The following is a 17,318-nucleotide window of genomic DNA, read 5'->3' on the forward strand; positions in this document are numbered from 1 at the left end:
AGCCCTTATTTTCAACCACATTTAATTACCTTAAGGGAAAACTCTATAACAATTATGTGTTAATTTCGCAATATATATTGATATCGTTTTGTCGGCCCAGCCCTATATTACAATCAGCTAATTTTTAAATGTTGCAATGAAAATGAAATGTTATTATCAAAAACAATGACATTTATCAACACACAAAAAAGTACCTGGAATTGGTACCATTAGGTACCGTATTGTTTGTCACGTACTAGGTATTGGTACTCTATTAGTACTCATCCCAACATGGTGTATGCCTGCGCTCATGTGAAGTGATAAAATCCTCCCGAAAAATAGCAATCTCAATTCTAAGGAACAAAATCCTGGTTCACGTCATTTACTTTTTGCGGAATCATGCATCCCTCGTATTTATGCACAGCAACATTCCAGATGTGTCCCCTGCTGTATGTAAAGGTGCGTCCAGACAATGATCAACAAAACCATTGAAGTCCAGTAAAGTGGACATGTGATCAGTTCACTATGTCCTCGTCCCAGATTTGTGAGAAAGCTGCGCGGCCCATGAAGCTTGTCAACAAGATACCACAAACCCAGCAAAGCATTTTGCGTTGGCAGACTGAGCAAGTCCGTGCCTGCCCTCGTCTCCCCCGTGCAAGCTGATTTTCACCCGCTCTGGCACAGTTACCTGACTGTGTGCTGCCATTCAGTGAGTGGATGTTTTATTTCACGCTCTAATTGCACCTTAAGTATGCGGCAGCAAACTCAGCAGACAAAGTGCGCTGTCAGGTGATGTGGCACAGATTCCAGTCAGCCATCTCCTGAACTTTGACCTTGTTTACCAGCACAGAACCGGAAATAATTGTTAAACAGCTGACCAGACTCTGCGAAGATGTAGTAGTTGCGTAATTGTCTTCTGTTTGTAAATTTGTTTTGAGAGACCATGCCAATGGAATACTTCCGTTGGTACAATGTGTCCACAGCGTGTACTAAGGTCCTGAGTTGACAATGTAGTGCTGTTCCAAAAGTATTACTGTGCTGACCGGAAATGACGATCACAATATTCCCACGCTTCTTCTCTCTTTTTTTAATGGGGGAATTGCAACCACTCTATGGAGCATTAGCACCAACATTTATCAGTACACAAGATATCTGCCTGCTTTTCCTCCGTTATTTCTCAATTGTTCAATAGTTAAAGGGGCTGTTTGCAACTTGCTTAATTATTATTATTATTTTCTAAATGGAAAACTCTTCCTTGTGGTCTACATAACATGCAATGGTGGTTCTTTGGTGAAAATGTTGCATAGATTATGCTTTACAGATCATCTTCATGCCGCTTTCTGACAGTCGCTTCCGGATGTGCCGTTTTGTGGGCAGTCTTATTTACGTGGCTCACCTTCAGCAGCGTCTTCTCCTCGTCATCTTTGTTGTAGCGGTGTAGTGTGCAAGGACGGGAGTGGAAGACATGTCAAAGATGGAGCTAACTGTTTTAATAACATTCAGACTTTACTTAAATCAATAACGGAGCAGCATCTCCTCATCCGGAAACAACAACACTGGAAATGTGTTCCGTGAAAAAGTGTCCGACCGGAACTCTAATAACTAAAGTTCCTTGGGTGAATAATGTAAACTCACTACACCCGTATGTTTTAGCGCTTTCATGGCGAGTTTATTGACAGATATAAGTAAGAACTTTACACTACTTAATATTAGAAATGGCAACAGCTGAGAATGAATGTCCCATAACAAGAAGATAGAGAAAAAGAAGAAGCTTATCGACTACAGAGTCGCCGTGGACACGTGCAATATTCAGGATTTATGCAGATCCCAAATACTGATCAGCAGGTACCAGAAGGTAAGAAAAGTTGCTTTTGCATAATATTGCGAAACAAAACGGCACATATGTCTTACCTTAAACACACACCATAATAATACTTGTATGTTTAATGCGTCGACAATCCTTCAAGCGGTGCGGCTTCATAGCTTACCAAAGTTGTACTAAAACATTGTGATAGATTTTTGAGTGCTGTGTGTATTGTTCTATATTTTCAATGGAACATTTAAAATGTTGGTGTTTACTTCGACATATTGCCGTCATAGTGCAGCCTTCACTTATCTCTTATGTTTGACTGCCATCTACTGGTCACACTTATGATTACACCATGTACCAAATAAAATAGCTTTGAGGTGGTTAAGCTCAACCAAACTTATTCCTTACATTCGGCACATTGGGTTATAAGGCGCACTTACGAGTTTTGAGGGAAAATAATGATTTTAAGTGTGCCGTACAGTACGGAAAATACAGTATGTTACCTTGATTTTGGTTATGGTGTCATTTTGACAATTGTTTTGTTTATATTATTATTGTAATATTTGAATGATGATAAATGAATGTGTTGTGGCAGTTGCGGATTTCACCAATGCAGCGTTTTGAAGAAACAATCGATTGCCTTTCCAAACGTTTTTAATGGTGAACTGCCAACATGAGAATCATAAACAGGAAGTGCTTGAAGTTTAATGGCTTTGTAAAAAAAACTGAGACAAAGTCTAAGTTAATTATGTTCTCCATGGAGTTTTTGAGACTGCACCAATTTTTTCCTCAGAATTTTTAACTAACTTAGTGTTGTGCCAAGAGGATTATTTGTAATATGTACATTTCCACAATGTACTTGTTTTATTTTTAGACTAAACAATACAAAGAAAACAACTTGAAGTTTATTTTAAAGTTTTGTTTTGTAAAGTCCGTTTTTTACAATTACTAATTGTATTGGATGCCGGATTTAGTCTGGCGTTCGACTTTGTCACTCACCGCTGCCTTGTCCACACTCACACACAGGGAGCTAAATAATAATGAAATAAAATAGATTGATAATTAATATTTCAATAAATGAATGATTTCATATTTTCTTAATCTATCTTTCAATAAAATTAAAGTGCAAATGAAAATACAGCTTCGCCACTTTAGTCATAATTTTTGCGCTTAAAAACTTCTCTCTGATTTGAGCTCCAGACTTCTTCTGTTTGTTTGATATTTTCATTACTGCCACAAGTGGTGGAGAAGTGTATTACAACTATGTACCACTGCGGCCTATACGGACCACAGCTGAAAAACATATTTTTTGGTGGCCCTTTAGGGGGAAGCTCGCAGCCCAACAATAAGGCTCTGCCCTTTAGTTAAGAATCACTGCTCTAGTGCAGGGGTTCTTAACCTCTTTGACCTCAGGGCCCAACTTTTTTACTACAGTCGCCTACTCAAACTTTTCAAACAGACTATAGTACCGTTTTTGATTCATTCGTACCGCAATACTATTTGTAATTACGCACGTACAGCACTTAAGACCTTCAGTATATCAGTATGTGGAATTAAATTATGGAATGGATTAAGCAAATAAATCAAACAATGTACTAATATGATCCACTTCAAAAAACTCTTCAAACGTAAAGTATTTACAAAGTACAAAGAAGAAGAACCATTCTGTATTTATCTCATGTATCCATTCATTTTCAAGATAATCTTACTCATCTCAACAATTAATTATTTATTTATATTTATTGTTATTACTTATGGAGTATATATATTGTGAATAAATTGAGAACAGGAAGTGAACAAAAGTTTTAGCAACTGCGATGTAAAGGAAAAGGGGTAGGATTAAATAAGCTCTGCTTCGTCCTACTCCTTTTCGAACATGTTGAATAGAGAAACTGAAAATTGTGATGTATCATGTTGTATGCATGCATGTTCGAAATAAACTCAAACTCAAACTCAACTCAACTATTTATATATGGTGGCATGAGGCTAAATTCTTCACTGGTGGTGCTGTTGCATGGTAAAGAATCGCTGTTTGGCCGGCGGACAATCTGCACATTTTCACTTTGGCCGTTGGAGGCAAAACATTTGGGCACCCCGGGTCTAGTGTATATGTCTTTGGTAGCTCCCCTTTCACTATGTAGCCAAGATGGAGACGACTCGTGAGATTGGATTTTTTTTCTTCTCATTTTGTCTGTCTTCTGCACATATGTTTTTTTTTTACCTTATTGTTCTGTTCACTACTTTTTAAGATGTTGAATGCAGAGAGGGCACTCAAGTCAGTTTGAACGCACTTAGAGTATGCACTGAAAATAGTAGAGAAATGCGCCAACTGAGACACAGCGAGGGATTTTAGTGCGCGGCAGGAAGTGGTTGTAGTCGCCAGTCACTTCCCGATCGAAAGAGGAATTTGATTTGTTGCCACCGTCACTGCTTACTCTGATGTATATTGCAGAGCTCGCCACAAGTCCATTATTTGTACAATACAAGCCACCAATGTTTCAATCAATAGACCAGCGGCACTGATTATCACACTGATGAAACTGAGAGAAGGCCTTAGTCAATACAGGAATCACATGAGCTCCAAACAAAGATAGATCTGTCTTATTGTAGTCTGTCCCTGTGTATGTGTTTGGTTTTCTGAGTATGAAATTGTAACAATTGTTGACTTTTGGCCCCATTAGCTGGGAGACGCAGGTGGTTCGAGGTCAAAACCCCCCACCGTCGTCTGAGTGTACGTCAGGTCAGCTCCCGGCCTCATGTGGCGTAAAGATTTCCCAAAAAACCTAGAAATGATGCTCACTTATTTTTACACCTGCACCTTTGCCGAGATTCATATTTGCATGATGCATAACATACTCTTGTAACCCCTTGCGGTTAGGTCCCCGCCATTTCCGTTTCGCACTTGAACCGCGGTCGTCCGCACAAGAGGCGAGCGTGCTGACTAACGGCATTTGATAGTCAACATGGCTGGCTGCTGTTACACTCCTCTGAAGCAATACGTGAAGTTAGGCCGGCGGTCAGCAACCCGCGGCTTTAGCTCCGCCCTAGTGGCTTCTTGGACCTCTTTCAGAGATGTGTGAAAATGGAAAAAGATGAAGAAAAAAAAAAATTTTTTGTTTTGATATATTTTCTATAGTGTGCGCAGGCGTGTGCATATATATATATATATGTATATATATAATCCCCTCCGCTTCGACGAAAGAAAGGAAAATAAATGTCAACACAAGCATGGAAAACACTCAATGTAAACAACATTTTAAAATCACATTGAACGCTTAACAATAAGCTCTTAAAATGAAAGTGCAAAAATAGGGAATGTGTAAGAAATGTTTAATAAAGTGTAAGAAAATAGTGCAATATTGTGAAAATATAAAGAAACCTGATAACTATTTTCTGCAGGTTTAGTGCCAGGAAGTGACAGCTGTGCTCTAAAGGGCGAGCGCGGCTAAGGTGATGTGGTATTACCGGTCTTGATAGGGACGAGTGCCTTGCATCATTTACAGACCACATTGGTCTTACTATGGTCCGTTTTACAAAAAAAATCTGCCATACTGGTGAGGTGACTTTTTCTCTTTTATCCACAATTTCTTTGCTTTGTGCAGCACTCATTTTCAGTTTCTCTTCCCACTTCATGCAAAGAATAAACTGCGAGACAACAAGATGTTGCAACCACACCAAACCTGATAGTTGATACTGTTACCTGATTGGCTGTTAGTGTGTCACTCCCACTGATCAGTGATCACTTCCTGTGTTGCTCGGTTGTCAGAGAGAGAGTGCCTCAGTTCATGCAACCAACCTTGCGTTGCAACTTCCCTTTTTTTCCGACATAAAAAAAAAATCTAACGTTTTATTGAACAAATTTCCTGACTAAGAGTGCACCAGAATATAAGCCGCACCCACAAACAAAAAAAACAAAATGTTTCCATATATTAGCCGCACCGGACATAAGCCACAGATATAAACGTTGTGAAATTAGTTATTTTCACTGAAGGATTTTGTGAAGATTTCTTTTCATATGTAACTGTTTCCAAACTTTGCCTGTAACACGGCAGTAAAACAGCTGATCAAACAAAATGGAAGTCGTTGTCAAGCTAATCAGCTAAACAGACTCAATAACTCCACAGTGACATTTTGGTGAATTTACTGTGGAAATTGTGAAACTGAAACAATACAAAAAGAATGCCATTGTAAGTTAATAATACTAACAAAGACGCTTGTAAATGTGTTAGCATATTAGCTAATGCTAAGGACGCTAGCTTTATTACCCTACAGTAGCACATACAAATATGCATTAAAACAATACTGTCAAACATGTGAATATGAATTGTTTTAGTTATATTGTAAAATGTTGCTTGGAGTGATCAATGAAGAGACCATACGAGTAGAAACGTAGACGGAACGGCACTTGTGCTTCTGGTTCAAGGCACTAAACAAAAGAAAATAACAACTCGCAGCACCTGCAGTGAGCGAATTTGTCCAAAAGATGGCTCCATAGCACAAACAACTTTTTAGTGTCTCCACAGGTGTTTTTATAAAAATTCTTTGTTGAATACAAAACACTATGGCCGTTAGCGAATAAAAATCTATCAATGAGCCACACGGTTTTATAAGCCGCAGGCTTCAAAGCGTAGGAAAAAAGTAGCGACTTATAGCCCATAAAATACAGTAATTTTGATTACATGTCTATGCTGATATTTGTTATTTTATTTCCCAGCCCGAGTTTACACTCCCCATCTCTATTTAATCACTTTGTGTGCTCCCGACGCTAAATAGTTGTTGTGGTTGCTCAAAGAGTTGCTATCACGCGCTCAGCTTCGATGTGCATGGTTGTCACGAAGCACAGCCTGGGGGGCTGTGCTTCGACTCTGTAGTTAAGATACTCTAAAGTAACAACACAAAGCTTTTTTAGCAAAGAAAAAAAAATATATTTTTGGCAACTTTGCAATGCAAGCTTTTCCTGTGGCCTGCGTGATCACCAGTGGTCAATCTGAACTGTGTGACCTGACAGTCAGCCTTTTCAGGAAGTCTTTTTGTTGCTTTCCTGTTTGATTGTGACACTCTGGGTCAACAAGTGGTTTGTGTGTTCAAACCCTCAGACGTCTCCAATGGGACTATGACATCCACATTCCAAACATTTCACCAGACCCATCTCCTCCCCGTCTCCCACCCTCGCCGGGAGTGATGTCAGAGTCACACACTCCCAATGCCGTGACTGAGCACTTTTGCAGAGCGCCGAAACGCCAGGCGCTAGAGGGGGCGTGGCCTCTTTGCTCCAGCATTTCCTGTGCCAAGGGAAGCGCATTCCTCCAGTCAGACAGTCGTGTAAAAAGCACGTGTTACTGTGAGCTCCCGGAAGAGGACGTGTTAATTCTTGACGTGTGCTGGGGATAAACCGCTTTATTCCCCGCTACTAAAACAAACATAAATCTTAAGATGAATAGCTGGGTTGCAATGACATGACCTCGAGGCACATCCGCAGATTTACGGGTCTCAGGCGATGGTCGAGAGCCCCATTAGGCTACTGTTTATTTACCTGAATCAGTGCAGATTTGGGCGCATTTTAAAAGATTTATAGACAAATGAGAAAAATAGGTTAAATGGGATGGATTGGATTTTTGCACTCTTAAGAAAAATATATTTGTAAAATATTTAAACCATTTATCATCACCAAGACGTTACTGCTCGCACTTCATTTGACACTCACAAGGATTAAGAGAAGAAAACATAATGTCTTTACATCTGAGAGGTCCACAAATTAAACATTAATCCGTGAAAGACAAAGTTGGACTTATTCGTGCATCGCTAAGTAACGTATTGGATTGACATAACGAGTGCAGTGCTGCTGTGATCGTGACGCTAATGAGAAAAGGGACATGTTTGTTTGCAGTTGATTTCCTGCTACAATTTTAGTCTCATCTGCAATTCATGTCTGCAGTTGTTTTTAGGGTGTAAAGTTCATATTTTGTCATTATTTGGCTATAGATGTCCCTGTTGTTCAGCAATGTTTGCTAGCGATATCAAGATAGAGTATATGCTGTTGAGTCTACCAGAGATTTATTCATCTAGTTTATTAATACTATTAAGGATATTTTCTTCATGCTAACAAATATCACCAAAGACGCTATAATGTGGTCATCCGTGTCGAAAAAAGCACTTTGCTTACATGCACAACAAAAACTAAGCTTTTAGTTTCTGTTATGAAAGTAGAGAAAGAAAATACAGTGGATTGGACCAACAATTAAAATATTTATTACTAGGACTTAACATGACTTTAGTTTATTTGCACAAGCAGGTTTTCATAGTTATATTTAGGCATAGCAACCACAAAAGAAATCAAAATAATCCGATCTCTTGTCCTTTTTTACGTTTAGTTCTGCTCTTAAACACTACTAATATAGTAGAGAATAAACTCCATTGCATCACAGAAAGTTTCTCAAACAAATCAAATGTTCAAACAAAAATTTTACAAAGTGATCACTGCAGACACGAGCATGGTCCGATTGTATTCCACAAGATAATGAAAGTGATATTTTTAGGGGCCATTTCCTTCGACGCACTTTCGTTTTTCCATGACTTTATTACCTTTATAAACCACTTCTTTCGGGACTCTATGAAAGCTCTTTCCTATCTCTGAATTTGAACGATTGGAACACTCTAAGAACAAAACAGCAATACGGCATTTTCTGCTCAAACTCTACACTCACTCTCACCTGTTTTAATGTTACGCTCAAGCTGCTTAACCATCTTATGAATTTAGCCGTGCAGAAGTAAAAAGGATATGATGTCATATCCAACCCAGCTATAGGATGGCGAGCTCATGTGAGGCTGATAAAGTGCTTATTGCATACAATGTGTGCAAAAGTTCCTTCAACGTGTGTGTGTTTGTGTCTCTGACAGGACAAGGGGAAAGGAAAAGGTCTGGTAAAGAATGCCGCCCTGGAAGAAGAAGACGCTCAGAACCTGGAAGTGGTTTCCTTCTGCAAAGATATAACAAGGTATCACCGGTTTTATTGCCCCCAGGCTTACTCCAAAAATATAATTAAACATGGCCCGCATCAGAAAATTACAAGAGATTAGGGACACACAAAAAATACAAATAAACAAGACTGCAAGAGTTGTATCAAACACTTTGCTTTACACAGATCAAAAGTCCGCTTACAATAGAGCCTATGCAAGCTGTGGTCCAAACAACTCTAATTAATGTTTTATATACATGCTTTTTTTTTCTTCATCACTGATTATTACTCATTGCAGACTTCATGAGAGCCAACAAACATAATACAACATCACCTACTGTACAATGTCTGCTGTCATTAGGATGCCGACTGCTAGGATGTTCATATATTCCCATTTAGATGAAAAATGTCTCATCATCCTTGCAAAGAAACGGAGGGCGATGCGGGGGGGACCAAGCGTCTTTTCGTGTCATTCTCATCAGTTCCAGGTCCTAAATGGCTGTCAAAGTGTACCATCTTGTTGTGTTATATCCTCAGCCATCTACTTTCCAGGTGAAAGGCATGATCTACAATAAACTTCCAAGGAGCAGGGAAGCGAGGAAACAGCAGACCACTCAATGATGTAAACATAGGCACACACGGTCGTGATCACGGCGCCGCTATAAATATTTTTTTCTGCGTTAGCGCTTATAATAACAGTATAACTAATACTTGGTTAATAATCAAGTCACGATATGTAAATGGAGTATTGTTGGCGGTATTTTTGAATGGTTATTTATCTGATTTTATGGGCGGAATAGTGGAGCTCACATTGGCTCCGCTATAAGCTGACTTTTATTTATGTTTATTTAATAGTTACAATGTATTAATTTTACAAAAATCCATCCGTCTTTCATAATGATTGTGAACGATAAGCAAAATTCCAAAAAAGTGCAGTTCCCCTTTAATGTAAAACCAAATGTAATGTAAGTAGGTGAGAGGCACATTATTGTGGTTTAGACAGAGTATCAAAAATAGGCATTTTTAGTAGGGGTGCACTAAATAATCAATTCACATTTAAATTGCAATTCTTATTCATCCTGATTCTAAATCGATTCATAATTTTCAAAAATCGATTTTAGAAAACAAATATATTAATTATTTTTTATAAGAATTATTTTTTAAAAAGATGTCCTTAGGCCATCTCCATGCAAACAAAATGAGCTTTTCTCACCTGTAACATGTTTTGAAAACGTTTCATTATAATTATTATATTAAATAGTTGGATGGAGAACTGTATTGAATGGAGAATCAATTCTGAATCGGAATCGGATCGAATCGTTAGGTGCCCAAAGATTCACACCCCTAATTTTTTTTGCTTTTTGTGCGTGCGTCCATTCGTCACGTTTTTCACCATTCGCTTGGGCTTTTGGGACGAAGCCCCCGCAGATAACAAGGCTCTAATGCACTATCTGCTACAGGTGGCAATAAAACATGAATGTGCGTCCTGACCGCTGCATGAATCTTCTTGCAGCCTGCGCTCCAAATTCCCTCACGGCGACATGGCCACCAACCCCGGCTACGTCTTCAGCCCCGTCATCGCCCAGAGGGACGCCGGAGGGGACACCAGCTGCTCCGTGAAGGTGTCCATTGAAATCTCCGACTCTCAGCAGCCTGTTACCTTCACCTGTGATGGTAAGGAGTGTTGATTATGGTGTAGCCCATAGAGCAGATGTTATGTCTGCGAGGTCTTTATAGTGGGTTACGGAAAGTATTCAGACCCCTTTTATTTCTCATTGATGTACACTCAGCACCCCATATTGACAGAAAAAAACAGACATTTTTGCAAATGTATTATAAATTAAAAAACCTCAAATATCACATGTACATAAGTATTCATAGCTTTTGCTCAATACTTTGTTGATGCACTTTTAAATTTTTCTTGTAATCAAACAATATTTTCAGTGTATTAGATGGTAAAAATTCCATCTAATATACCGAAAATATTGTCTTATTACAAAAAAATTTGAAAAGTATATGAATAGGAAGACATAATTAACCTTTTTGAGCAATTTGTTGATGCACCTTAGGCAGCAGTTACAGCCTCAAGTATTTTTAATACGATACCACAAGCTTGGCACACCTATTTTTGGGCAGTTTTGCCCATCCCTCTTTGCAGCACCTCTAAAGCTCCATCTGGTTGGAGGTTAAGTGTTGGTTTTCATCCAGGATGTCTCAGTACATTGCTGCATTCATCTTTCCCTCTATCATCTTATTTTTTTGCAGAATCTGGGTTGTTGAAATTTAAGAATATTGTGGAATTCTTAACACTACAAATTGTGTACAGGGCTAGAAATAACCAGCTCCCTCAAAAAGCTATTTACAAAAAGGGATGGAGAATATACCTTGCGTGGAATATCAAACTTTAAGATCATAAGAGTTAAGAGCAACCGGGAAAATGTTTTTGTCTCTCTCTGCAGGGTGTAAAACTCTGGAATAAATTAGGAATGCAGTTAAAAGAATGTACATATTTCAACAAATTCAAAAAAAACTTTAGAGAAAATACTTTTGAAATGTATAAACAAGAATCTACGACAATGTATAATTCATTACAGTCATTGTTTTTGTTTTGAAATCTAAATGATCGCCGTTGTTTGTGTACCATTGTAACCATTTAAGGGGAAATGACCATGGGGTGGGAATTTACAAGTTTTTCTTCTTACTCCTTTTCAGGCTGAACAGTAGCAAAGAACATTTATTTTTCGTGTATTCAATTTAAGAACAAGGTGTAAATGTGGAATGTTTTATTTGGGTTGTATTGGCTCGAAATAAAGTACTTACAAGCAGACAGAAAGTAGTAGACAGAAAAGGGAGGATTGGCGCATTTTGGCTTAAAAACTAACGATAAAGGTGAAGCTGTAACACTGAAACGCCGCTCAGCAAGAGGTGCTTTAAAACATGGATAGCTAGCTAGTGGCTAACGTAAGTCCGCAGTCGGCAGTGTTTTAGCTACTTCTAAATCACTAATCCTCGCCTCCCTGGCGACAAATAAAGTGAGTTTCTTACAAGTATCATCCCTGCAGGACCAGGAATAGCTAAACATGCTTCACTACACACCGTAGGAGGATAGAATAGCTTACCGCTAACAGCAAGCTGGCTCTCCTGAATGTAAACAAATGCAATGGGTGGATCTCCACCTGACATCCACTGTAACGATACCAAGTACAAGAGCATATCTAGTCGATACTACTATGATTACATAAATATTTTTTATCGTCACAAAATCTTTTTTACACTTTTAAAACTTTGTTATGTTTATAAAGTCAGGAAATACATCCCTGGACACATGAGGACTTTAAATATGACCAATGTATGACTCTGTATCTACTTTGTATTGGATCCATACCCAAATTTGTGGTATCATCCAAAACTATGTAAAACATCCAAACAACATGTAACAAACGCACCCAAGTTCTCCGGGTGTCTCTGCCACTAGGCAAATTAAGGAGTCATGGGTGGGATCTGATATTTAGCTGGGAATGATTAAAACAGTAAGTAAACACAAGACATATATATACTATTAGCCACAACACAACCAGGCTTAAATGTAATATGCCACAAATTAATCCTGCATAACAAACAACTCCCCCCTCCCGTCCATATAACCCGCCAAGACAACTCAAACACCTGCACAACACACTCAATCCCACAGCCCAAAGTACCGTTCACATCCCCAAAGTTTATACAGTTCATATGTTTCCCCAAAGTCCCCAAAGTTACGTACGTGACATGCACATAGCGGCATGCACGTACGGGCAAGCGATCAAATGTTTGGAAGCCGCTGCTGCGTACTCACGGTACCGCGTCTGCGCATCCAACTCAAAATCCTCCTGGAAAGAGTCTCTGTTGTCCCGGTTCTCCACAGGCCAATGGAAAGTCCACAAAAAAGGTCAAAAATGAGGAGTGGCTACGTAGCAAAAAACGCTGTGGCTGACAGGTGCTCCGAGGTGGTTTGTGACGTCAATTTCCGCTTCCGCCTGGTCTGATAGCACCGGATGCCTTTTATATCCCCTCATTCTATTACGTTACATTTTTAATATTGGCAAGATTATTTAATACGCCTGTAACAGTTCATAATAAGTAAATGGATGACATAATAAGTATATATATATATATATATATACACACCTTTTCCCAGCTGAGCACAAGTTAACTGTGACTGGCAATATTTATTATCGATGGACCCCTATGGCCATTACAAACAGAAGAATACAGGTTTATTACATTTTAACAGAAGTGTAGATGGAACATGTTAAAACAGAAAATAAGCAGATATTAACAGTAAATGAACAAATAGATTAATAATCCATCATCATTTTGACAACATAATAAAATGAGAACTAACACAATATGTTACTGCATATGTCAGCAGACAAATTAGGAGCTTTTGTTTGCTTACTTACTACTAAAAGACTAGTATGTTCACTATTTTATTTAAGGACAAATGTTCTTTGATTGCAATGAGAAACATATGTTTAATGTACAGTAAGATTTTTTTGGTCCGAGGTGGTTTGTGACGTCAATTTCCGCTTCCGCCTGGTCTGATAGCACCGGATGCCTTTTATATCCCCTCATTCTATTACGTTACATTTTTAATATTGGCAAGATTATTTAATACGCCTGTAACAGTTCATAATAAGTAAATGGATGACATAATAAGTATATATATATATATATATTTATATATATATATATATATACACACCTTTTCCCAGCTGAGCACAAGTTAACTGTGACTGGCAATATTTATTATCGATGGACCCCTATGGCCATTACAAACAGAAGAATACAGGTTTATTACATTTTAACAGAAGTGTAGATGGAACATGTTAAAACAGAAAATAAGCAGATATTAACAGTAAATGAACAAATAGATTAATAATCCATCATCATTTTGACAACATAATAAAATGAGAACTAACACAATATGTTACTGCATACGTCAGCAGACAAATTAGGAGCTTTTGTTTGCTTACTTACTACTAAAAGACTAGTATGTTCACTATTTTATTTAAGGACAAATGTTCTTTGATTGCAATGAGAAACATATGTTTAATGTACAGTGAGATTTTTTTGGTCCGAGGTGGTTTGTGACGTCAATTTCCGCTTCCGCCTGGTCTGATAGCACCGGATGCCTTTTATATCCCCTCATTCTATTACGTTACATTTTTAATATTGGCAAGATTATTTAATATGCCTGTAACAGTTCATAATAAGTAAATGGATGACATAAGTATATATATATATATATATATACACACCTTTTCCCAGCTGAGCACAAGTTAACTGTGACTGGCAATATTTATTATCGATGGACCCCTATGGCCATTACAAACAGAAGAATACAGGTTTATTACATTTTAACAGAAGTGTAGATGGAACATGTTAAAACAGAAAATAAGCAGATATTAACAGTAAATGAACAAATAGATTAATAATCCATCATCATTTTGACAACATAATAAAATGAGAACTAACACAATATGTTACTGCATACGTCAGCAGACAAATTAGGAGCTTTTGTTTGCTTACTTACTACTAAAAGACTAGTATGTTCACTATTTTATTTAAGGACAAATGTTCTTTGATTGCAATGAGAAACATATGTTTAATGTACAGTAAGATTTTTTTGGTCTTCTTTATTTAGAAAATTATCGAGAAATATCAAAATACATTTGGTACCGGTACCAAAATATTGGTATCGGGACAACCCTAATTTTTACTTTTTTTACTAATAGCTTTCCGTCAGGCCATTCTGCCATACAGGCCTGATTGGTGGTTTGCTGCAGTGATGGTTGTCCTTCTGGAATGTTCTCCTCTGTAGCTCCGACAGAGTAACCATCGTGTTCTTGGTCACCTCCCTGACTAGACTAAGATGAATGCTGTAGGAAAACCAACGCTTCCCATCCAACCTGATGGAGCTTGAGTGGTGCTGCAAATAGCAATGGGTTTTTAAATTTGTAATACATTTGCAAAAATTTCCACATATCTATTTTTTTCTGTCAAGATGGGGTGCTGAGTGTTCATTAATGAGGTATAAAATGAACTTTTTTTGATTTTAGCAAATGGTTTCAATGAAACAAAGAGGGAACAATTAAAAGGGGCCTGAATACTCTCCGTACCCACTGTAACTGCCAAAAAAAGGTCCCTACTGGTTCAAGAGAAGAAAGGAGCGACCGAGCACTTCACCCGTTCACCACCTCCTTTTCCCCCCCTCCTGCCCTGGAGGAAGTACACCACCTTCCTCTTCTGCATAAATGCACCTACAATAGTTGAGTAGCCATGTTTCCTCCTCACACCAAGGCCTTCGACCAAGTTTCCTTGGAGAGTTGATACTGACCCCTCACACACCCTAACACCGAGCTCACTACTTTGCCTTTTGTGCGACTAATAGCTTGTAAATTCTCGTGTGTGTGCTTTCTGGGTGTGTGTATCTTACTGTCAATCCTGCTGACGCCTCAAATGTTTCCAGTAATGGGCCTCAACGTCATCATGTCTTACATCTGGCTGACTTGACCCAATGTCCACTGACTCTGCACGTAGAACTTCCTTTACCGCTTTCCCAGCTTCCTGTGTTCACTTCCAGTTCACCTTCTACGGACGAAAGAAATACTTTCCTTTTTTTTTTTTCTTGACAGCTTTTCCACATGGCTCCTGTGCATATAACAGGTGTTGTGGTGGATCCAGTACTTTACAAAACACCGGCATGTCAAAGACTATGTTCACACTGCAAGCCAATTCCGATTTTTTTTTCTCCCACATGTGACATGTGGCCAAAATTCCCAAGTCTTAAAAATCCGACCTACGCCTTTCTCGTATGTGGATATCCACGTAAAACTGATACGTATCCGATGCAACTGCAGTCTGAACGATCGCATCGCATTCATCGGACTAAAACGTTGTCAAAGGACATAATTCCTTGCCAAAATAGACGGTTGAAAAAATAAATAGTGAATGAATGAGCAGAAAACTAAGATGCTTTAGGACTCAATGTCTAAGGATTGGTACCGTTCCCATATGAAACGATACGGTACCAATTCCCGGTACCTGGGAATTGATACCGGTAGTACTCAACAGCATCAATTTTCATTACTTTTGTGTGTATTAATAAATGTTAATGTTTTTGATTATAAAATCTCAATTTTTATTGCAACCTGTAAAATTTAGCTGACAATAACTGTTGTCCAGTTGTTATATCTTGTTTTATTATCATATTTCTGAGTCGCATTTACAAGTCTGACATTAAGTTGCAATTACAGTTGCAAGTCCAAGACGTTAGGTGGCAGTAGTGTATAGTTTATGGCAGAGCCGTGTGTAGCGAGGGTATGGCCAACTCTGTTTTAATGTTGGTAGCAAACATGGCGCCCAGTAGTCACGTGAGAGGCTTTTGACCAATCATTTAGGAGATCCTCTGGCCATACTCTCCCTGATTGGTTAAAAGCCCCTCACGTGACTGCAGGGCGCCATGTTTGCGACCAACTTTGGTGTATGTTGTGTTGTTTTGTTTTTTGTTGCGCCCTTAAAAGTTTTAATACTGTAAGTCAGGAGTGCCCAAATGTTTTGCCTCCAAGGGTCAAAGTGAAAATGTGCCATTGGACCGTGGGCCTATCACAGCCATTTTAATCGTAGAGTTTTGCAATAAGTGAGTAGCCGCCATTATTTAAGGTAGTCGCGATCATCGCCTTTGATAGATTGCAACTTGCTGACAAGCTAATAATGATTGTGTGAGCTTAAAAGAGTATGAATATCTATTACATTTTGGGAAGCCACCCTCTGGCGGGGCAAGTGAAATGGCTCGGCGGGCCCCAATTGGCCCACAGGCCACACTACAGGCACCCCTGCTGTAAGTATTGTACTTATTAAGCACTGGCTGTTTGATTGTATCGTATATTTTAGTTGTAGTTTTTATTAACAAATATGGAGGTGTTGAAATCGTAAAAGCGCTAATGCTAATCAGTAGCATGTCAATAGCAAAGCCAATGTATATAAGAAATCAAGCTAGCACATTTTTGGAACAGTCGAGCCTTACTTTAGTTCTGTTTTTGAGTCAATTCATTTGTTGGCGTGGAAAATTGCAACATTACCCAGAGGTAGTCTGACTGAGTCTGCTCTCAGTGCTGCTGGGGTGATCGCATAGCGCCAAAGTGCGACGAGTCTGCAACCGGTCGTGACGTGCAGCCCAGGTACCGAAACATGGTACTTTTGGATTTTGCGTGAACCGGTGCTCGGCGGGATCCGGTCGGTGCCAAAAAAGTTCCCATCCCTCTCAATGTCCCACCACTTCTACGCGGTCCTTGGAACACATGTCAAAGTAATTATGCTCCCTAAACTGGGGGATCCAAAATCCTCTTCCTTCTTAATCTCCCACGCCAAATAATTTGATTTTAAAAAAAAAATGTTGACTCCGGTTGAAAAAAATGCCTGAAATGGCCACAAATGGGCCAGGACCGAGGCCTACTTAAACTGGAGCTATGCTTACTTCCGTAAACAGTGCATCACGTGACATCATGCGGGTCCCATTGCGTTCACATTGG

General features: G+C 38.9%; 1 protein-coding gene across 1 annotated transcript in view; it reads left to right on the forward strand.

Annotated features, from left to right (window-relative positions):
- pik3c2a (phosphatidylinositol-4-phosphate 3-kinase, catalytic subunit type 2 alpha) overlaps window positions 1-17,318 on the forward strand; it is a 77,067-nt gene that overhangs the window by 22,762 nt on the left and 36,987 nt on the right. Inside the window, exons 3-4 of the mRNA XM_062042808.1 lie at window positions 8,687-8,784; window positions 10,259-10,419. Of these exons, the coding sequence (XP_061898792.1) occupies window positions 8,687-8,784; window positions 10,259-10,419 (259 nt within the window). The remainder of the gene's footprint in view (window positions 1-8,686; window positions 8,785-10,258; window positions 10,420-17,318) is intronic.

Source organism: Entelurus aequoreus, linkage group LG03 (genome assembly GCF_033978785.1).
Source record: "Entelurus aequoreus isolate RoL-2023_Sb linkage group LG03, RoL_Eaeq_v1.1, whole genome shotgun sequence".
Lineage (NCBI taxonomy): Eukaryota > Metazoa > Chordata > Actinopteri > Syngnathiformes > Syngnathidae > Entelurus > Entelurus aequoreus.